Genomic DNA, 22,034 nt, shown 5'->3' with positions numbered 1-22,034 from the left:
CCCCTGGAGGGCAAGTGGTGAAGGTAGTTTAACATCCACACAGAGAGAAGCCCTGGGCAAAGGGCAGAGCAGGAACACTGCGCGTGGATGGGAACTGATCGCACAAAAGAGAAAAGCAATTCAAAGCCACAAGACGGATTAGTCAGTGTTGATATGCGGAGACAACTGCCTTATCCTTTGTTTGAAAACATTAGATCACCCCCTTCCTCTCTGACACACACTCTTGCAAGGTCCAGCTGGACTGATTTCAAAGAAAACACAAAACTCTAAAGGTACTGGAAAAACTCAGTGAAAACGTTCGGAATTCTAGGGAAAGGAGGACTTTTTTTTTTTAATCGTCTTGGAGATGAGGCTGGGTGCAGTGGCTCACGCCTGTCATCCCAGCACTTTGGGAGGCTGAGGTGGGTGGATCGCTTGAGGTCAGGAGTTCAAGACCAGCTGGCCAACATGATGAAACCCTGTCTCTACTAAAAAATGCACAAATTAGTTGGGTGTGGTGATGTGCACCTGTAGTCCCAACTACTCGGGAGGCCGACGCACGAGAGTCACTTGAATTCAGGAGGCAGAGTCTGCAGTGAGCCAAGATTTCACCACTGTAGTCTAGCCTGGGCAACAGCGAGATTCTGTCTCAAAAAAAAAAAAAAAAAAACTGATGAGATGCCCATAAAGTGTTAATTCAAGCTCCAGCGAGGCCACAGCCCCCTGTCTGGTGCTCCTGAAGTCACCGACTCTAAATGATGTCAAGCCCTCTTGCCAGTGACCTAGCCCTGTGCTTTAAGCTCCCGGAATCCTTCTGACGTCGGGGTTCTTCCCTCTCAAGGCTTTCCACAAACTAGCTGTCACTAGTTGTGACCTGCACGTGTCCTGTTCGCCTCACATTTGGGGCTTATTGTCTTAATTTCACAACGATGTCTCATCTCTCTTCTCCTCCCCGGCCCTGCAGTCCCTGGTACGTGAGCCCCTTTCCCGGCGCCGGCAGCTGCTCCGGGAGAACTTTGTGGAGACGGAGGGCGAGTTTGTCTTCGCCACCTCTCTGGACACCAAGGACGTCGAGCAGATCGCCGAGTTCCTGGAGCAGTCGGTGAAAGGTGAGGGTGCTTGCTCTTCTCTCCTGAGGTCTGCAGCTTGCACTGACCCTGGCCTCCCAGCCCGTCCCCAATCCGGGACTGTTTGACCAGAATCCTGCCTGTCTGGATTCTGTCTCTCCCTCAGACTCCTGCGAGGGGCTGATGGTGAAGACCCTGGATGTCGATGCCACCTACGAGATCGCCAAGAGATCGCACAACTGGCTCAAGGTGATTCCCACCCCCTCACCGGGCCTTCCCCGCCCCGGGTCTGGAGGTCTGTCCCAGCTGGGCCGTGGATTTTGAGCCTCCACTGTGTACCCTGTCTGAGCGCAGGGCCCCTTCACAATCCCACCCCGGCCCCCTGCTGCAGCCGGGTTCAGACCTCCCCCCTGCTGCAGCCGGGTTCAGACCTCCCCCCTGCTGCAGCCGGGTTCAGACCTCCTCCCTGCTGCAAGCCCTTGCTCACGAGTTGTGATTGAGAACAGCCCCAGCCTGAGCACTGCACATCCCACGAGGTGCAGCGTAGATGAGGTTTCTCTCCTGAGCCTGCCGCCCATGTCATGCCAGGCTCTTGGGCAGGAAGTCAGCCAGGACATGAATAAGAGAAAGTCGGGCAGGAGTGGGCGCCGTGAAGAAAAGCGAGTCAACTCCGGCCCCGTAAGGAGGGGCTGGGAGTGCCCCAGGTGATCAGGCCAGGGACAGAGCAGTAGGGAAGAGCACCCCCGGTGCAGAGGCTCTGAGGGAGGAGCAGGCTCTGCCTGTGCAGGGAGCAAGGGCAGGCGAGGCGCGAGGTGAGCTCAGAGTGGGGAGCAGGCCCCAGATGACGCAGCACCTGGGGGCCACTGTGAGATAAAACTGGATCTTCCTCTTGAGGGTTTCAGGAAGTCAGTGAGGGTTCTGTGCCAGGAGTCACGGTCAGGTTGTCATTGTGCAAAGCTCCTGGGGTTTCCCCTCGAGTGAAGGACGGGCGTGGTGAGGGCCAGCGAGCAGGAGCCTGTCCTTAGTAAGAATTGATGGATGTTTGAGTGGAGAGGGGCAGTGAGGGGTGGACGAGGGGCTGGAGCGGGAGGCACTGTGGCACCGAGCTGGCCAGGCCGGCTTACCAGCTCTTCCTGTGTGCTTATGGTTGTCTGTGGCTATCTTCCCTCCAGCACAGACCTTTCCTGTCTCAGGAAATAGCACTGTTGTGCCCCCAAGGCTGAGCTTCTGCCTGGCACACGGTCAGCACTTAGTGAACGTGTCTGAATGAATGGAAAAATGCTCTCCCTTTGGAGGAGTGGCCAGAGCGAGTTGGCCACGTCTCTGTACTGAGGGAAAGAGGGTGCCAAGGCTGACTCCTGAGGTCCCATCGATCCCGCCTGCATTTCCCATTTGTTCTTATTTATTTATTTATTTATTTATTTATTTATTTATTTATTTTGAGATGGAGTTTCGCTCTCATTACCCGGGCTGGAGTGCGATGGCACGGTCTCGGCTCACTGCAACCTCCACCTCCCGGGTTCAAGCGATTCTCCTACCTCAGCCTCCTGAGTAGCTGGGATTGCAGGCACACGCCACCACGCCCAGCTAATTTTATATTTTTAGTAGAGACGAGTTTCTCCATGTTGGTCAGGCTGGTCTCAAACTCCCGACCTCAGGTGATCCACCCGCCTCGGCCTCCCAAAGTGCTGGGATTACAGGCATGAGCCACCGCGCCTGGCCCCATTTGTTCTTATTTAAACCTAGAAGCCCTTCCCATGTCCAGTCTCTTCCCAGGGGCCATCCTTGGGGTTCCTTCTGGAAGTTCCCTTCAGACTTACCTCCAGTCCCTCCTCAGTCCATGGAGGAGCCCCTCTCCAGCAGTGAGGCCCCCGCCTTGGGCGCTCCCCCTCTCATCTCTTGCCTCCTCTTCCCCCAGCTGAAGAAGGACTACCTTGATGGCGTGGGTGACACCCTGGACCTGGTGGTGATCGGCGCCTACCTGGGCCGGGGGAAGCGGGCCGGCCGGTACGGGGGCTTCCTGCTGGCCTCCTACGACGAGGACAGTGAGGAGCTGCAGGCCATATGCAAGGTCCTGGGGGACTGGGGCTGACCGCAGAAGCAGGAGGGAAGGAGATTAGACTCCCGGGGGGACTTCCTATTGCACAACCCAGACCTAGGGACACTCACATCCCCCTGTGAAGGATTCGTTCTCCCCAGTTTTTATTTACTTTTTCTGGTTCTATAAGTAACTCTTGCTTCATATAGAAAAACGGGCTGGGATAGAAAGGTGTCAGGAATGTGTGTCAGTGAGAGATGGAGATTAGCTACAAATAGTGGTGGCTCACACTAAGAAAAGGAGTTTTTTCCTTATGAAATGAGAAGTGTGGAGGGGGCAGTCTGATGCCATTAGGGATTCAGGTTCCTCCTCTCTTTCCCCACATTATTTTTTGTCATGTGCCTCTGGCCTCATCATCACAATGTGGCTGCAGGAGTTCCAGCCCTCATGGCCATGCCTGCTCCACGCACCAGGAAGGAGCAAAGTGGGGTGGACCCTGAGTCAGCCTCGTCCAACACCTTCTGCTCAGGTTCTGTTGCTCATCACTTTGCTCCATGGCTCACCCCTAGCTGCAAGGAATTCTGGGAAATGTGAAGTGATTTTTATTTTTTTTCAAGTTAAAGTTTTTCTTAAAGCTGTGCACATTTTGGACTAGATTTTCTTAATGTATTTCCTATACTCCCCTCTCCAGCAAATTTGGGTCTTTTGCCACAGAAGCAGAACAAAATATCACCTAGACTCCCACCGCCCAGAGACACGCAGTAGTGACATTTGAGGGAATGTTTTATTTACATTTTTGCAAAGTTGTGATCCTTCTCTGTGAGTGATTTTCTCTTCTGCCTTTTTACCCTGGAAGTACTTTATTTTCAATGTTGTATATGCCCTTAAGCAGTGTGGCAACAGGACTTGAATGCCTGCACGAGAATTTTCAAGCGTTATGCCCCAGTGTCCTGAACCAGCTCCCTGTGGCTGTCTGGGGAAGTTGTTGCCAGCTTTGTGCTTATGGGTGACATCAGTACTTAGTGTCCGTTAACCTACATGATCAGTGACAGAAATGATTTTATAATTCACAAATATTTTGGCCACCAATCTACATTGTCACCATTTTGCATTATTTAGAATAGATTTTTAAACGAGCTATCGTCAGGACAAAAGGCAAGAAAATCCTTAAGACTCTCAATGCAAAAGGAGCCTTCCAGGTGATATCGGTCGTTATTGTTCACTTGCTGCGTATCTGCCAGCATCGAGCATTATTGCTAATTTTTAGCCTTTCCTATTTTGGTAGGTGAAAGAAGCTCTTGGTAGTGTTAACATTAGAGACGGTCTGGGCATGGCGACTCACGCCTGTAATCCCAGCACTTTGTGGGGCTGAGGCGGGAGGATCACTTGAGCCCAGGAGTTCGAGACCTGGGCAACATAGTGAGATCCCAACTCTACAAAAACTTTTCTAAAAAAATTAGCCAGGCGTGGTGGCGCATGCCTGTGGTCCCAGCTACTTGGGAGGCTGAGGCAGGAGGATCGCTTGAGCCCAGGAGGTGGAGGTTGCAGTGAGCCAAGATTGCACCACTGCACACCAGCCTGGGTGAAAGAGCTAGGCCCTGTCTCAAAAAAAAAAAAAAAAAAAAGATTGGAAGTGAGGACAGCCGGTTACTGGGCAGTGAGGATGTGGGTGGGCATAAGGGAGTGACTTCCTGGGCCAGGGAGACAGTGGAAGCAGAGGAGTTTCTCCATAAAGCAGAGGACAGGGCAGGCCTGCTGGGAGAGCATTCCCCACCCGGGAATCTCAGGCTGGATGCTCCACACCCCCAGCTCCCCACTTCTCTGGTTTTCTGTGGATACTGCATAGACCAGAAGGCGGTGGGGGCCATGAGTGTACGCAGCTTTAGATGGCGGGAGCAAGTGCTGGGCCCATGGCCGGCTGAGCCTCTGACCTCCCGCTTCCTCCCTGCAGCTTGGAACTGGCTTCAGCGACGAGGAGCTGGAGGAGCATCACCAGAGCCTCAAGGTGAGTCATGGCGGCCGCGCCTCAGCCACCCCTGCCGCCCCCCGCCCCTGACAGCGCACTCCTTCCGTCAGGGCTCTTGACCCTCTACCATCTTGGGGCTCTGGGTGCGGGCAGGAGGGCAGCAGGCAATGGAGCTGGCTTTGGAGTCCAGCATCTCCAGGTTCATGTCTCAGCGCTGCCGGCTACTAGCTGGTGACCCTGCTCAAGGAACCTCGCCTCCCCAAGCCCTGTGCCTCATTCACACCAGGGGGTAGCCACAGGACACAGCAGGTGCCACAACTGCTCGTTGTGAAGTGCCTGTGAGCCCTGATCAGTGTGAGTATGAGTTGTCATGGTCACAGGCATTTCAGGCATGAGTGTCTGTCCTACATATTGGATCTGTATTAGTTTATTTTCATACACATACTGCTATGAAGAAATAACCCAAGACTTGCTGGGCGCAGTGGCTCATGCCTATAATCCCAACACTTTTGGGAGGCCAAGGCGGGTGAATCACCTGAGGTCAGGAGTTCGAGACCAGCCTGACCAACGTGGTGAAACCCCTTCTCTACTAAAAATACAAAAATTAGCCGGGCGTGGAGGCACATGCCTGTAATTCCAGTTACTCAGGAGGCTGAGGCAGAATTGCTTGAACCCAGAACATAGAGGTTGCAGTGAGCTGAAATCATGCCATTGTACTCCAGCCTGGGTGACAATGAGACTCTGTCTCAAAAAAAAAAAAAAAAAAAAGAAATACCCAACACTGGGTCATTTATAAAGAAAGATGTTTCCCGGACTCACAGTTCCACATGGCTGGGGAGGCCTCACAGTCATGGCGGAAGGCAAAAGAGGAGCAAAGGCACGTCTTACATGGCGCCAGGCAAGAGGGCACGTGCAGGGAAACTGCCCTTTATAAAACCGTCAGATCTCGTGAGACTTCCTCACTATGGCGAGAACAGCACAGAAAATCCCGCCCCCATCATTCAGTTACCTCCCACCAGGTCCCTCCACCACGGGTGGGGATTACGGGAGCTGTGATTCAAGATGAAATGTGGGTGGGGACACACGGACTCTTCGGTTCTCTCTCTCCGTTGCCCTCTCTCTCTACATCTCTGTCCCCCTCCCACTGTGTCTCTGTCTCCTTCGTCCAGGTCTCTGGCCCTCTGTCTGCCTGTTTTTGTCTTTAATGTCCTGCCTCAGCCCCCAGGGCCTTTCATTTCTTGCCATCTCTCATTCCTCCCAACTCCCACCTTTCCCAGCTTTTTACTTCAAGGGGGTGTCTTATTTCTTTTCCCTTCTTTCACTTTCTATTTCTGTTTCGGTTTCTGTTTACTTTAAGGGGTGTGTGTTTCTGTTCCCTTCCTACACTTTCTGTTTCTATTTCTGTTTATTTCAAGGGGGTGTCTGCTTTTTTCCCTTCCTCCCTCTCCGCAGCCCTCCAACGCTTGGCCTTGACTTTGAGATTCCAGACCCTCAGATCCTCTCTTCCTCTGCTCACTGCAGGCTCTGGTGCTACCCACCATCTCTCATTCCTCCCAACTCCCACCTTTCCCAGCTTTTTACTTCAAGGAGGTGTCTTGTTTCTTTTCCCTTCCTTCACTTTCTGTTTCTGTTTCTGTTTACTTTAAGGGGTGTGTGTTTCTATTCCCTTCCTACACTTTCTGTTTCTATTTCTGTTTATTTCAAGGGGGTGTCTGTTTTTTTCCCTTCCTCCCTCTCCCCAGCCCTCCAAGGCTTGGCCTTGACTTTGAGATTCCAGACCCTCAGATCCTCTCTTCCTCTGCTCACTGCAGGCCCTGGTGCTGCCCAGCCCCCGCCCTTATGTGCGGATAGATGGTGCCGTGACTCCCGACCACTGGCTGGACCCCAGCGCCGTGTGGGAGGTGAAGTGTGCCGACCTCTCCCTCTCCCCCATCTACCCTGCTGCGCGGGGCCTGGTGAGTGGCAGAGGACCTGGGCTTGGCCCTGTGTGGGATTCTGGGCAGCCCCACAGCAGAGTAGGGAGGGGACCTTGGCTCCTGTCTGTTCTTCCAGGTAAGGATTGGGAAGATGAGCTGGCATTTTATTTGACTGTCAGATAACAAGGTCAAAACATTTTTTCTTTAAAAATGGGCCAGGCACGGGGGGTCGTGCCTGTAATCCCAGCACTTTGGGAGGACAAGGCAGGCAGATTACTTGAGGTCAGGAGTTCAAGGCCAGTCTGGCCAACATGGTGAAACCCCATCTCTACCAAAAATACAAAAATTAGCCATGTGTGGTGACGGGTGCCTGTAGTCCCAGCTACTCGGGAGGCTGAGGCAGGAGAATCGCTTGACCCTGGGAGGCGGAGGTTGCAGTGAGCTGAGATCACACCACTGCACTCCATCCTGGATGACAAAGCAAAACTCTGCCTCAAAAAAAAAAGTATTTTCTTAAACAAAATAATTCCCAGGCCAAGTGCAGTGGCTCATGCCTGTAATCCCAGCACTTTGGGAGGCTGAGGCGGGCAGATCACTTGAGGTCAGAAGTTCAAGACCAGCCTGACCAACACGGTGAAACCCCACCTCTACCAAAAAATACAAAAATTAGCCGGGTACGGTGGCCCATGCCTGTAGTGCCAGCTACTGGGGAGACTGAGGCAGGAGAATCACTTGAACCCAGGAGGCAGAGGTTGCAGTGATCCGTCATGCCACTGCATTCTAGCCTGGGCAACACAGCAAGACTTCGTCTCAAAAAAAAAAAAAACCACCAGGAGTAGTAAGAAAACAGTGGCACCACTCCTTTCAGTATCATCATCTCATCTTCAGCTCTGTAATCATTTTTAGAAACTCAGTTCTTTTAAGCAAAGGCTGAGTTCACTTCCTCCTCACCATTTACTTTGCTGCAATTTCTTCCTCAACCGTAATTAATTTTCATGCGATCAGGTTTTAGAACGCCTTGGCTAATTTCTCTCTCTAGTGCCTCAGTCTTCAGCACTCACCAAAGCACTGTTGTAAACCGGGGGAGAACACCAGTCCGTGGCCAGCACTAGGAAAGCTCCCAGCTTCTCCTTCCAAAGAACAGCACATCTCAAAGTTAAAATGAGGTTGGGCACAGTGGCTCATGCCTGTAATCTGAGCACTTTGGGAGGCCAAGGCAGGAAGGTTGCGTGAGGCCAGGAGTTGAAGACCAGCCTGGGCAATATAGTGAGACACTGCCTCAAAAAATATATAAATAAATAATTTTAATTAGATATATTTTCTTTTCAGTTTCTCCTTGTCCTTCAGAACCGAGCTAGCACATACTTTTCTGATGAGAAGCAGACTTCCACTTTTAAATAACTCCTTTTTTTTTTTTTTTGGAGACACGGTCTTCGTTTTCCAGGTTGGAATTCAGTGACACGATTATGGCTCGCTGCAGCCTCAACCTCCTGGACTCAGGTGGTCCAACCTCAGCCTCCTGAGTAGCTGGGACTACAGGCGTGCACCACCACACCTGGCTAATTTTTGTCGTCTTTGTAGAGACGGGGTTTCACCATGTTGGCCAGGCTGGTCACAAACACCTGGCCTCAAGTGATCCATCCACCTCGGACTCCCAAAGTGCTGGGATTACAGGCATGGGCCACCATGCCCAGTCAAGAGCTTACGTTTTTGATCTAATTTAAAAATTTTTTTTTACCATGCTGCAAGTTGGAGAGCCACAGACCCTTAGTAACAAGGGACTGGAGCCAGTGTGTGTCCAGCCCTTGCTGTGCGGCGGGCGCTGTGTGGTAATCAGCATGTCACTCATAGACACTCATCTAATCCTTTCCACATCCCTAGGACATAGTCACACAAACATCTCCATTTTACAGGTGAGGATGTAGAGCCCTAGAGAGCTCGAGTCACTGCCTCCGGATCACGTGGCTCCTGAGAGTTGGGAGCTGGGATTGGAATCCCACAGTCAGGTTCTAGAACCCATGCCCTGGCCCTATAGTTCAGCCTCAGCCCGAATCATCATCATCATATTAACGGCGGTAGCAAGCAGCATTTCTTTCTTTTCCTTTTTTTTTTTTTTTTTTTTTTTGAGACGGAGTCTTGCTCTGTCGCCCAGGCTGGAGTGTAGTGGCGCGATCTCGGCTCACTGCAAGCTCCGCCTCCTGGGTTCACGCCATTCTCCTGCCTCAGCCTCCCGAGTAGCTGGGACTACAGGCACCCACCGCCATGCCCAGCTAATTTTTTGTATTTTTAGTAGAGACGGGGTTTCACTGTGTTAGCCAGGATGGTCTCCATCTCCTGACCTCGTGGATCCTCCCACCTCAGCCTCCCAAAGTGCTGGGATTACAGGCGTGAGCCACCACGCCCGGCCAATAGGCAGCATTTCTTAAGCATTTACTGTGCCCTGGGTACGGTTCCAAGCGCTTTGTCAACTTGTTTAATCCTTATGACAACCCATCGTCTGGCCCCCTCGTGTGGATCAGGAAGCAGTCCAGAGTGGAGGAGGGAGGAGACTGAGCAGGGTGTCGCTGGGGCTGGACCGCAGGAGTCTCCATCCCGCTTCTGCAGGTGGATAGTGACAAGGGGATCTCCCTTCGCTTCCCTCGGTTTATTCGAGTCCGTGAAGACAAGCAGCCGGAGCAGGCCACCACCAGTGCACAGGTGAGGCCCTGGGAAGCAGGGCTGGGCCGCCCAGCTGCTTGGCCCTACCAGCTTTTTAGCGTGGTGGCCTCTGGAACCTTGTGGAAGTTGGGACAGCCAGGGAGCTTCTGACCACCCCGTCCCACCCTGTCTCCGCAGGTGGCCTGTTTGTACCGGAAGCAAAGTCAGATTCAGAACCAACAAGGCGAGGACTCAGGCTCTGACCCTGAAGATACCTACTAAGTCCTTGCCCTCCTAGGGCCTGGGTACAGGGCATGAGTTGGACGGAACCCAGGGTTATTATTGCCTTTGCTCTTTAGCAAATCTGCTGTGGCAGGCTATGGTTTTTGAGAGTCAGGGGAGGGGTGTGTGTGTGAGGGGGGTGGCTTACACCTGAGCCTGGGATTCATCCCATCATTTCTTTCAATAAATAATTATCGGATAGCTACTTTGTGACAAGGTCTGTGCTGGGCTCTGGGGGCAAAGCTCTCATGGGTGTCACTTGCATAGCATGTAGCAGTGGCCTAGGAACTGCCAGAGCCAGCACCAGCCATGGAACTGCCTGTGGTGGTGGGTATCTTCCGTAACTGCTCTGTGCAGTGTGGCCGCCACTGGCCACCTGCAGTGCCCGAGCACTTGACAGGTGGCCAGCATGACAGAGGATGCGAATTTGTTTTGTTTTGCTTTGTTCTGTTTTTGTTTTGAGACAGAGTCTCACTCTGCTGCCCAGGCTGGAGTGCAATGGCGAGATCTCAGCTCACTGCAACCTCCACCTTCCGGGTTCAAGTGATTCTCCTGCCTCAGCCTCCCGTGTAGCTGGGATTACACTCATGTGACACCACGCCCAGCTAATTTTTGTATTTTTAGTAGAGATGGGGTTTCGCTATGTTGGCCAGGCTGGTCTTTAACTCCTGGCCTCAAGCGATCCACCCTCCTTGGCCCCGCTAAGTGCTGGGATTACAGGCATAAGCCACCCTGTCCAGCCATGCCAAATATTTTATTTAATTGTATTGGACAGCAGTAGTCTAAAATCTTTACATCCATATGTTTTTTAACTTGTTTAACCTTCCAGCCATCCCACGGGGAGGCACCATCATGAACCCTGTTAAGGAAGACAAATGCAGTTTCAAGCCACATGTATTCTCTTACAGTTCCAGAGGTCAGAAGTTCAAAATCAGTTTTATTGGGCTAACGTCAAAGTGGTGGCAGCGCCGGTTCCTTCTGGGAGCTCCAGGGGAGAAACTGGGTCCTTGCTTTTCCCAGCTTCCAGAGGCCACCTGGTTCCCAGGCTCATGGCTTCTTCCACTGTCCTCAAAGCTAGCAGCGTCCCGCCTCAAATCTCTCTCCTGAGGTCATCAGGTCACCTCCTCTCCTCCATCAGATCTCTGCCTCTCTCTTCCAAGCACTCAAGTGGTTCCATTTAGGGCCCCCTGGATGATCCGGGATAATTTCATTTCAGGATCCTAACTCAATCCCAAAGTCCCTTTAGCCACATAAGATCATACATTGACAGAGGCCAGGCACGGTGGCTCACACCTGTAATCCCAGGACTTGGGGAGGCTGAGGTGGGAGGATCACTTGAAGCCAGGAGTTCAAGACCAGCCTGACCAACATGGCAAAACCCCATCTCTAATAAAAATACAAAAATTAGCCAGGCATGGTGGTGCATGCCTGTAATCCCAGCTCCTAGTGGGACTGAGGCAGGAGGATCACTTGAATCTGGGAGATAGAGGTTGCAGTGAGCCGAGATCATGCCACTGCATTCCAGCCTGGGGAACAGAGCAAGACTCCATCTCAAAAAAAAAAAAAAAAAAAAAAATCACATTAAAGGTTTCAGTGATTAAGACCTGGATATCTCTGTGGGGGGGGGGGGCTGTTATTATTCCAGCCACCCCACATGGGATGATATGTTAGAGGAAAATCATCGGGAGGTGGTCAGACAAGGCAAGCAGGATGCCTGGGACGCCCGCCCAACCCTGGGTACCACAGGGCTGGGCTGGGGAAAACAGGTACACTTGGGGTGGGGTCCAGGCTTGGGTCTTCTAGAGCAGGAGGCCTCTGACCTCGGGGCCCAGCGTGGAACATGAGCTTCTGGACAGGAGAGTGTCAGGATGTCCTGATACTCCCGCAGGAGGGACAAAGGGCTCCTAGCCATCCCCCTGCCCCTCACACTCTGTTTCTCCCTCTCACATCTGCCCTCCCTTCTTCCCTTCTCTCTCATCAGGTTCCTCTGCCCTTGTCTCCCACCCGTCCTCTCTCCCCTTCCTTCGTATCTGCGAGGCCTTGTTCCCTGCTGTGCAAGTCTGTGCCAGGCTTACTTTACTGTCTGTCACTGTGACTCTCACCCTCCCTGTCTTCCTTCCTGTGTCTCCATCATGGTCTCTTGCACACGCCATCTCTTGGACATTTTGTTTCTATACAACACTGTCTTCCCATTCTCCTGGCTGGCAGTGGCCCTGTGGCCCCGTGTGGGCAGACCCAGGGGACATAAGCACAGCGGCTGCTGGGGGCTTCTGGAGAAACATCTTTCCTGACCAAAAAGGACAGCCCTGGTTGTGGCAGCTCTTCCCCTCCTCCTGCCTTGACTAGAGATGGTGATGGCTGGAGCCAAGTCACCACTTTGTAATCATGAGGAAAAAGAAAGGAGAGTAACAGACTGCCCCTGACGACCTTAAGCCGGCGAGCCAAGGGCAGCAGCTGCGTAACTGTGGGCTTTTGTTCTTTGGAGTGGGGGAAGAAGAAGTCCCAGTGTGATTATGCCACTCTAAAACATGGCTTTCGGCTGGGCACAGTGGCTCATGACTGTCATCCCAGTGCTTCGGGAGGCCGAGGCAGGCAGATCACCTGAGGTCAGGAGTTCGAGACCAGCCTGACCAACATGGAGGCACCCCGTCTCTACTAAAAATACAAAATTAGCCGGGTGTAGTTGCACATGCCTGTAATCCCAGCTACTCGTGAGGGTGAGGCAGGAGAATCACTTGAACCCGGAAGGTGGAGGTTGCAGTGAGCTAAGAGCAAGCCATTGCACTCCAACCTGGGCAACGAGCAAAACTGTCTCAAAAAAAAAAAATAAAAAATGACTTGTTTCTCACAGCTAAGAGTTCCTGATACAGCTCTGCCTTAAAGAACTGGCAAATTAGTATGCATTTGTGTTTCAATTTCAAATAAAATAAGGCAAAAAATATATATACGTATTTAAATATTGTATGTCAGGGGATCCCCACGTCACTGTCTGACTCTGTGTGGAGATCCATGGTTCCCTTGGGCTTGGCTCTTCCCACACCAGTGCAGGGTCCCAGGAACACATCTCCCGCCACACATGGCCGCCATGTCCCTCCGCTGGAGCTGGGCAGGGTCATCCTTACTCCTCAGTGACCCTCATGATGGCTCCACCAGGTAGGTACTTTTATTCTCCCCATTGAACAAGTGAGGACACTGAGGGGTGCAGGGATGTAAGTTACCTTCCCTAGGTCCACTATCTAGGAAGTGGTGGGCCAGGGTTTGGTCCATGCCTTCAGCTCCTTGACCCTGCATCTGTAACTACTAACTATACTGTGGAGAGCCTCGTGAGCTTCTGTGAGGTGCGGAACCTTATCCCACAGGTCGGGCAATGGCATGGACAGGTCTAGGAGTGAAAAGATCCTGCAATGGCTGGAGTTGTGGGCATTGAAGAGATGAGCCTGGAGTTAGGGGGAGCAGGGGAAACCATCTTCCCCCTGGTGAAATCCTGTTCTAAAATTGGTGATACTCCTGCCTTGGCCTCCCAAAGTGCTGGGATTATGGCCTCATCTCTATTTTTAAAAAATAAGAATCAGGCTGGGTGTGGTGGCTCGTGCCTGTAATCCCAGCACTTTGGGAAGCCGAGGCAGGTGGATCACTTGAGTTCAGCAGTTCGAGCCAGCCTGGCCAACACGGTGAAACCCCGTCTCTACTAAAAATACAAAAATAATTAGCTGGGCGTGGTGGCAGGTGCCTATATTCCCAGCTACTCAGGAGGCTGAGGTAGGAGAATCGCTTGAACCCAGGAGGCAGAGGTTGCAGTGAGCTGAGATCGCACCACTGCACTCCAGCCTTGGCGACAAAGAGACTCCATCTCAAAAAAAAAAAAAAAAATTCAAAACCCATCAAGTTGGGATGTTTAGTGCTGGGCTTCAGGAAGAGTAGGCAGGAGGGTAGTATGGGAGGTTTCTAGGAGCCACTCCTAGAAGTGGCGCTCCCCACAGATGCTCCATTGCACTGACTGGAACTTGGTCACATGACCACACCTAGCTGCAAAGGATGCTGGGAAATGTGGTTCCCTGTTGGGAGGCCACTTCTGGGCTTCAAACCTTCACTGTGAATGGAGCTCACAGATTTTCTAAAAATTGACATTAAATGAGCCAGACTTGGCCCCAAGGATCTGGCTCACTGCAACCTCTACCTCCTGGGTTGAAGCAATTTTCCTGCCTCAGCCTCCCGAGTAGTAGCTGGGATTACAGGCACACACCACCATGCCTGGCTAAATTTTGTATTTTTTAGTAGAGATAGGGTTTCACCATGTTGGCCAGGCTGGTCTCAGAACTCCTAACCTCACATGATCCACCCGCCTCAGCCTCCCAAAGTGCTGGGATTACAGGCGTGAGCCACCACGCCTGGCCTCAATATTTCTTTTTCTGGGTATTTGAGTATGATATTATATATGATGGTTATTAGGCAGCCCATTGCATAGGAAGATTAGCTAAATCTGTTCTGAGGAATATTTATCTTCAATATAGTTATATAACGACAACATTCTTTTTTTGAATACTGGTCTCGGGTGCCTAATGATAGAAGGGTGACATCATTAAGGAACCCTGGAAAGTCCCTCTTTCCACGTGATCCCACGGATGCAAATAGCTCTGGGTGAGCTTGGGAACAGCTGAAAAAGCTGGAGCAACCGAGCAGGGCGCACAAGCCGAGGAGGGCTGTATAAAAGCGCAGGGGGCATTTTACCTCCAGGTTGGCCCTGCTCAGGACCAGGAGGAAACACCTCCAGCCCGCGACCTCCCCCCACAGCGGAAAAGGAAAGCAGGAGGACCACAGAAGCTTTGGCACCGAGGATTCCCGCAGTCTTCACCCACTGAGATCCCGGCTGAACGAGCTGTGCAGCGACTACATCGCTAAGCCCAGGGAGCCCAACCCTCTGCTCCGGATTCCCGAGCACCCAGCTCCATTGCGCATGCGCACAAGCCCCAGCACAGACTCAGGCAAGCCGTCGGGGCGGGGAGGGCTGTTTCATCCCGCTGGGGCGGCCGTAACGAAGGACCAGGGATTGGGTGCAATTAAACAACAGGATTTTTTTTCTTTTTCTTTTTTCTTTCTTTTTTTTTTTTTTTTTTGAGACACAGTCTCGCTCTGTCGCCCAGGCTGGAGTGCAGTGACACGATCTCCACTCACTGCAACCTCGGCCTCCCGGGTTCAAGCCATTCTCCTGCCTCAACCTCCGGAGTAGCTGGGACTACCGGCGCACACCACCACACCTGGCTAATTTTTGTATTTTTAGTAGAGACAGAGTTTCACCATGTTGGCCAGACCGGTCTTGAACTCCTGACCTCGTGATCCGCCCCACTCAGCCTCCCAAAGTGCTGGGATTACAGGCGTGAGCCACTGCGCCCGGCCAGGAGTTTATTTTCTAACACTTCCGGAAGCTGGATCCAAAATCAAGGTGTTGGCAGGGTTGGTTTCTCCTGAAGCCTCTTGCAGAGGCCCTAATCTCTCCTTATAAAACCAATAAAACCAAATTCCAGGCCACCCTCAGGACTCCACTTTAACTTAGTCACCTCTTTAAGAGCCTATGTCTGGCCAGGTGCGATGAGTCATGCCTGTAATCCCAGCATTTTGGGAAGCTCTCTAGAGCCCAGAAGTTCAAGACCAGACTGGGTGACATAACAAGACCCGATCTCTACAAAACATAAAAAATTTAGCTGGAGATGGTAGCATGTACCTGCACTTCCAGCTACTCGGGAGGCTGAGGTGAGAGACTCACTTGAGCCAGGGAGGCTGAGGCTGCAGTGAGCCACAATCACATCACTGCACTCCAGCCTGGGTGACAAAGCAAGACCCTGTCTCAAAAAGCAAGCAACGAAAAAGAATCTTATGTCCAAATACAGTCACATTCTGAGGTTCTGGAGGTTACAAGTCCAACACATGAATTTGGAGGTGGTGGGGGGAAGCCGATTAATTTCATAACAGGGATCTTGAAATTGCCTTTGCAGAAATGAAAGTAATGAGAGAAAGCTAACATGACTGACCATCTTGTTTCTAACCTCACAGGCTAGATTTTTTTTTTTTCTTATTCTAGTGCAGAGGCCAAAATTACCAGGAGAGGAATTTAATTCATAGTTAAACTTTGAGACGAAGAAAACTGACCCCCAGTGCTTGTTGAGAGATTGAAGTCACATTCATTTACTTTTTATTTATTTATTTTTGAGACAGAGTTTCACTCTTGTTGCCCAGACTGGAGTGCAATGGTGTGATCTCTGCTCCCTGCAACCTCCACCTCCTGAGTTCAAGCGATTCTCCTCCCTCAGCCTCCTGAGTAGCTGGGATTACAGGCGCCCACCACCATGCTCAGGTGACTTTTGTACTTTTAGTAGAGACAGGGTTTCACCATGTTGGTCAGGCTGGTCTCCAACTCCTGATCTCAAGTGATCCACCCACCTCGGCCTCTCGAGGAGCTGGGATTACAGGCATGAGCCACTGTGCCCGGCCTGAAGCCACATTCATAAGACAAGGTTAGAATCATGAAGGTGCTGGAACTTTGCTAAATAACAGTTGTGGGTTAAACAATGACCTGCCCTCCCTTAGCTTCCTTTTCTATATGTGCTTCAGAGTCACATAACCAGGGGTCGCAAGATCTATAACTTCCCCAGCCACTTCTGTAAATAACATCGCTATTGTGAAACTTACAGAACTCATCTTTTTAGTGGACTGTGGTAGCTAACACCTGTAATCCCCACTTCTTGGGAGGCTAAGGCAGGAGGATTGCTTGAGCCCAGGAGAACAAGACCAGCCTGGGCAACATAGTGAGACCTCAATCTCTACAAAAAAATTAAAACTTTGCCAGAGGCAAAGTTTTAGAGGCATGGTGGTGCATGCCTCTAGCCCCAGCTACTCAGGAGGCCAAGGCAGGAGGATTGCTTGAGCCCAAGAGTTGGAGGCTGCAGTGAGCTATGATTGCGCCACTGTAAGGACCAGCCCTACAGGGTCTGTGGATCTTTCTCCCCGTGTGTGGAAATGAGATCGTAGAAATAAAGACACAAGACGGAGAAGAAAAGACAGCTGGTCTGGGGGACCACTACCACCAAGACGGGGAGACCGATAGTGGCCCTGAATGCCTGGCTGCGCTGTTATTTATTGGATAATAAGGGGCAGGGTAAAGAGTGTGAGTCATTTCCAGTGATTGATAAGGTCACGTGAGTCACGTGTCCACCAGACAGGGGGCCCTTCCCTGTTAGGTAGCCGAGGCAGAGAGAGAGAAGACAGCTTATGTCATTATTTCTTCTATGCTCTTTTCAGAAAGATCAAAGACTTTAATACTTTCACTAATTTTGCTGCTGCTCTGTAGAGGGCGGAGCCAGGTGTATGGAGTGGAACATGAAAGTGAAACAGGAGCGTGACCGCTGAAGCACAGCATCACAGGGAGATGGTTAGGCCTCCGGATGGCTGTGGGCGGCTGACACCAGTCAGGCCCTCCACAAGAGGCTGTGGAGCAGTCTTCTCTAACTCCCCCGGGGAAAGGGACACTCCCTTTCCCGGTCTGCTAAGTAATGGGTGCTTTTTCTAGGCACTGACGTGATCGCTAGACCAAGGTCCGCTAGGCCACGGGAGTCTTCCCAGACGCTGGCGTTACCGCTAGACCAGGGAGCCCTCTAGTGGCCCTGTCTGGGCGTGACAGAGGGTCACACTCCTGTCTTCTGGTCACTCCTGACCTCAAGTGGTCTGCTTGCCTCGGCCTCCCAAAGTGCTGGGATTACAGGCATGAGCCACTGCTCCTGGCAATAATGTTTTGTTTTGGTTTTGGTTTTGGTTTTTTTAAGGGGGAAGAAAAAAAAAAGAACTTGTCTTTGAGATAGTTTTCAGAGTGAGCATTTTGGCAGACCAAGAGCTACCACCTGGTCCTGACACCCACTACCAGGAAGTGACTCAGCCATACAAAGACAGTTTTGGTCTGTGATTTCATCCATACCCGATCAATTGTTTCAGTTCCCCCAGCCCCTTGCCCACCAAAGTTTCCTTAAAAAACCCTAGCCTCTGGCCGGGCGCGGTGGCTCACGCCTGTAATCCCAGCACTTTGGGAGGCCGAGGCAGGCGGATCACCTGAGGTCAGGAGTTCGAGACCAGCCTGGCCAATATGGAGAAACCCCATCTCTACTAAAAATACAAAAATTAGCTGGGCATGGTGGTACATGTCTGTAATCCCAGTTACTCGGGAGGCTGAGGCAGGTGAATTGCTTGAACCCAGGAGGTGGAGGGTGCAGTGAGCCAAGATCATGCCAATGCATTCCAGCCTGGGCAACAAGAGGGAAACTTCATCTAGAGAGAGAGAGAGAGGAGAAAAAGAGAAAGACAGAGAGGAAAAACCCTAGCCTCCAAATTTTCAGAGAGATGCGCTTGAAACATTTCTCCCATTTCTCCCATTCTCCTCTCTTGGCCGCCCCTGAGATTATTAAACTCTCACTCTTTGCTGCAACACCTGCTGTTCACATTGGTTTTGTCTGGGCAGTGGACAAGAAGAACCCATGAGCCCGTGACAGTCCCGGCCCTCCCCCACTGTCTTTGCTAAGCCCAACAGTGGACACAGGTCTAACAAGAGCCATTTGTTTGGCAGGAGGACTGAGAATTTTCTGACTGCAGTGCACCATGGGAAGGTAAGTGGTCTCAGAGCTGACCACTGTGGGGAAGCAGAGCATTTGTGTAATGGAATGCACAGTGAGTGTCAAGAGGTGAGGGCTGTGACCGTTCCTCTCGCTTGGTGGAGATAGATGGAAAGAGCTGAAGGTTGGGCGTGGTGGCCCATGCCTGTAATCCCAACACTTTTGTTGGCCGAGGCAAGAAGGTCTCTTGAGTCCCAGAGTTCGAGATTAGCCTGGGCAACATGGTGAAACCCTATCTCTACAATAAAAGAAAATATTTTTTAAAATTAGCCAAGCATAGTGGTACACACCTGTAGTCCAAGCTACTTGGAAGGCTGAGACATGAGGATCACTTGAGTCCCGGTGCTCAAGGCTGCAGTAAGCTATGATTGCACCACCGCACTGGTGATGGGCAACAGAGCAAGACCCTGTCTTATTGTTGAACCGGGGAGGTGGAGGTTGCAGTGAACTGAGATTGCGCCACTGCACTCCAGCCTGGGCAACAGAGCAAGATTCTGTCTCAAAAAAGAGAGAGAGAGAGAGAGAGAAAGGAGGGAGGGAGGGAAGAAGAAAGGAAGGGAGGGAGGGAGGTAACCATGTTGGCCAGGCTGGTCTTGAGCTCCTGGGCTCAAGTGATCCACCCACCTCGGCCTCCCAAAGTGCTGGGATTACAGGTGTGAGCCACCGCATCTGGCCCCAAAATTAACCATTTTGAAAAGTGAATAATTGACTGGCATTCAATGCATTCACAGTATTGTACAACCATCACCTCTATCTAGTTTCAGAATATTTTCCTCACCCCAAAAGGAAACCAGGTACCCATGGGCTGGTGGCTACCTGCTCGGACAGCCCGGTTCTAGGTCAAATTCTGTGTTTTATCCCTTTTCCCTGTGAATTTTCTGGACTTCTTTGTGTTTTCTCCTGGGAAGCTCTGAGGTTTCCATAATTCCTGGGCTCCAGAAAGAAGAAAAGGTGGCTGTGGAGAGACGAAGACTTCATGTGCTAAAAGCTCTGAAGAAGCTACATATTGAGGCCGATGAGGTAAGTGAGGGGAGGAGGGTGGCCCCAGAGATCCCAGGATCGCCCCCTCTGTGCCCAGTGTCCAGGGCCCATCTCAGCCAGGGAGAGCTGGACCAAAGGGAGGAAATAGAAGGATACGACCTTCTATGGGACAGAAATAGAAGGATATGAACTTCTATGGGACAGACATTGCCCCTGCCTAAGGGAGATCCTAGATCGTCTTCTTATCCTTCTCCTCCTCCTCCTCCTTTCTTTTTCTTTTTCTTTTTTTCTTTTTTTTTTGAGACAAGGTCTCGCTCTGTCTCCCAGGCTGGAGTGCAGTGGCATGATCTTGGCTCACTGCAACATCCACCTCCCAGGTTCAAGCTATTCTTCTGCCTCAGCCCACTAAACAGCTGGGATTACAGGTGTGCGCCACCACACCCAGCTAATTTTTGTATTTTTAGTAGAGATGGGGTTTTACCATGTTGGCCAGGTTGGTCTTGAACTCCTGACCTCAAGTGATCCACCCGCCTCGGCCTCCCAATGTGCTGGGATTACAGGCGTGAGCCACGGTGCTTGGCCCTAGGTACCCTTCTTCTTGTTCCCACCTCCATCCTCAGGCTCTGAACCTCTGATTGATTCTCTCCCCAATGCCTAGGCCCCAGTTGTTGCTGTGCTGGGCTCAGGCGGAGGACTGCGGGCTCACATTGCCTGCCTTGGGGTCCTGAGTGAGATGAAAGAACAGGGCCTGTTGGATGCTGTCACGTACCTCGCAGGGGTCTCCGGATCCACTTGGTAAGTGTCACTCGTGTTTCAGATTGCTTTCTGACACATAAATGGGATTATTGTTTTCCTCCTGACACCAAATGTGTGTGGTTTTTCCAACGCTGCTTCTTGAGCTCTCTGATACTAGCTGGGTATCCTACAATGCTGAGCAATTCTGCCGCTGTCTGCCTGGAGTTCAGGTCAGATTCCAACAGGTTAAAGGGGCTCAGTCCCTAAAAACTGCCCCACTTCAGACACGAGTTGCAATTACCTAGCCGCTGGTACTTCTGACCGACTGGCAATAGTTTGGGGTTTCCCACAGCTTCCTCCTCATGTTCAATAATTTACCGGAATAGCTCACAGAACTCAGGAACACACTTTACTTATATTTGCTGGTGTATTACAAAGGATGGGCCGGGTGTGGTGGCTCATGCCTGTAATCCGAGCACTTTGAGAGGCTGAGGCAGGAAGCTCACTTGAGTTCAGGAGTTTGAGACCCAAGCTAGGCAACATAGCTAGACCCCATCTCTACAAAAAGTGAAAAAATTAGCCAGGTGTGGTGGTGCATGCCTATGGTCCCAGCTGCTCAGGAAGCTGAGGCAGGAGGATTGCTTTAGCCTGGGAGGCTGAGGCTGCATTGAGCTACAGTCACACACTGCACACCAGCCTGGGTGACAGAGAGACCCTGTCTCAAAAAAAAAACCCAAAAATTCTAAAAAACAATTCCAAGGATTTTAGGAACTCTGCACCAGGAAGCAGGGAAAAACACGAAGTATCTTTCTTTACTACACAAAACTGCTGTGGACAAAGCATAATAATACTACCTTCTGACTTTAAAGGAGGATTTACAGGTTCAGGTGCACTTTTCACACTGCAGGTGGATAGAATACAGCCCTTTTAACTTCTCAGCCTCCGTGATAAAGTATTGCATTAATTTGTGTAGGACTGTCTCATTCAGGAGGCCCCAGATGGCAGGTATGAAACACTCATGTCTGCATGTTTGTTTCCAAGCCCAGGGCAGACATGACTAATCGATCTTGGCACATTTTCCGAGCAGGAGGTAAGGCTGGGCAGAGCAGCAGAGGCTCGAGTGAGATAGGCAGGGCAGAGGCATGAATGTTGAACCTGGCTGGCATGATTTGTTTTCCTTTCTGTGCTCAAAGTTTGATCTGGAGCTGGGTTCTGAGCTGGGTGTGGAGGATGAGGTTCATGGGGACGACAGCAGGAAGAGCAGAGCTGCAGAGCCTGGGAGTGGGAAAGGTACTGCAGAGTCACACCTAGGACCCCTCTATTCCTCCAAGGCTCATCTAGAACATGTTGAGTGACATGGCATGAGGATTTAGCCGAACTGCACATTGCAGAACTCCAGGGGGCGCTGTTGAGATAGGAACCACATGATTTCTTCTGTAATCTTTCCAAGGCTGCAGTGGTTAAGACCTGGCTGGACACAGGGACTCACACCTGTAATCCCAGTACTTTGGGAGGTCCAGGTGGGAGGATCTCTTGAGCCCAGGAGTTCAAGACTAGCCTGGGCAACATAGCGAGACCCCATCTCTACAAATGACAACAACAAAAGCCTTATATTCCAACAGCTTTGGGTTAGTTCCTGGAGCTGTCCTTCGTGGGCTGTTATGAGCCCAGACATACTTCTTTGTGCCTTGGTTTCCTCCACTGTTGAGGATAACTTGCTGATTTCACAGGACTCTTTGAGATTTAAATGATGAAACATATGCAAAGCGTCCCAACCTGAGC

The 22,034-nt window shown here is 51.3% G+C and overlaps 2 protein-coding genes across 43 annotated transcripts in view; both read left to right on the top strand.

The window, feature by feature from the left end:
- Positions 1-10,086, top strand: part of LIG1 (DNA ligase 1) — a 50,221-nt gene extending 40,135 nt beyond the window's left edge. For 8 of the 9 annotated variants that reach the window (XM_077980519.1, XM_015124444.3, XM_001111346.5 and 5 more), the window contains 7 exons: positions 944-1,088; positions 1,213-1,295; positions 2,965-3,117; positions 5,036-5,089; positions 6,862-7,005; positions 9,571-9,663; positions 9,802-10,086. In XM_077980519.1, the coding sequence (XP_077836645.1) occupies positions 944-1,088; positions 1,213-1,295; positions 2,965-3,117; positions 5,036-5,089; positions 6,862-7,005; positions 9,571-9,663; positions 9,802-9,885 (756 nt within the window). In that variant the 3' untranslated portion in view covers positions 9,886-10,086. Of the gene's footprint in view, positions 1-943; positions 1,089-1,212; positions 1,296-2,964; positions 3,118-5,035; positions 5,090-6,861; positions 7,154-9,337; positions 9,664-9,801 lie in introns of all 9 variants that reach the window. The other variant, XR_013409950.1, reaches the window with a different exon arrangement.
- A 4,451-nt stretch (positions 10,087-14,537) lies between these two features.
- PLA2G4C (phospholipase A2 group IVC) overlaps positions 14,538-22,034 on the top strand; it is a 58,534-nt gene continuing 51,037 nt past the window's right edge. For 12 of the 34 annotated variants that reach the window (XR_013409958.1, XR_013409961.1, XR_013409957.1 and 9 more), the window contains exons 1-4: positions 14,538-14,867; positions 18,491-18,530; positions 19,445-19,556; positions 20,176-20,312. Coding sequence is in view for 29 of the 34 variants with exons in the window: in XM_077980627.1 (XP_077836753.1) it covers positions 18,523-18,530; positions 19,445-19,556; positions 20,176-20,312 (257 nt within the window). In the remaining 5 variants the exon portion in view is untranslated. Of the gene's footprint in view, positions 15,008-16,095; positions 16,235-16,787; positions 17,043-18,169; positions 18,531-19,189; positions 19,557-20,175; positions 20,313-22,034 lie in introns of those variants that run through there. The other 22 variants (XR_013409960.1, XR_013409959.1, XM_077980628.1 and 19 more) reach the window with 8 other exon arrangements.

This window comes from Macaca mulatta, chromosome 19, assembly GCF_049350105.2.
Source record: "Macaca mulatta isolate MMU2019108-1 chromosome 19, T2T-MMU8v2.0, whole genome shotgun sequence".
Taxonomy (NCBI): Eukaryota; Metazoa; Chordata; class Mammalia; order Primates; family Cercopithecidae; genus Macaca; species Macaca mulatta.
This window is presented reverse-complemented; position numbering and strand designations above follow the sequence as displayed.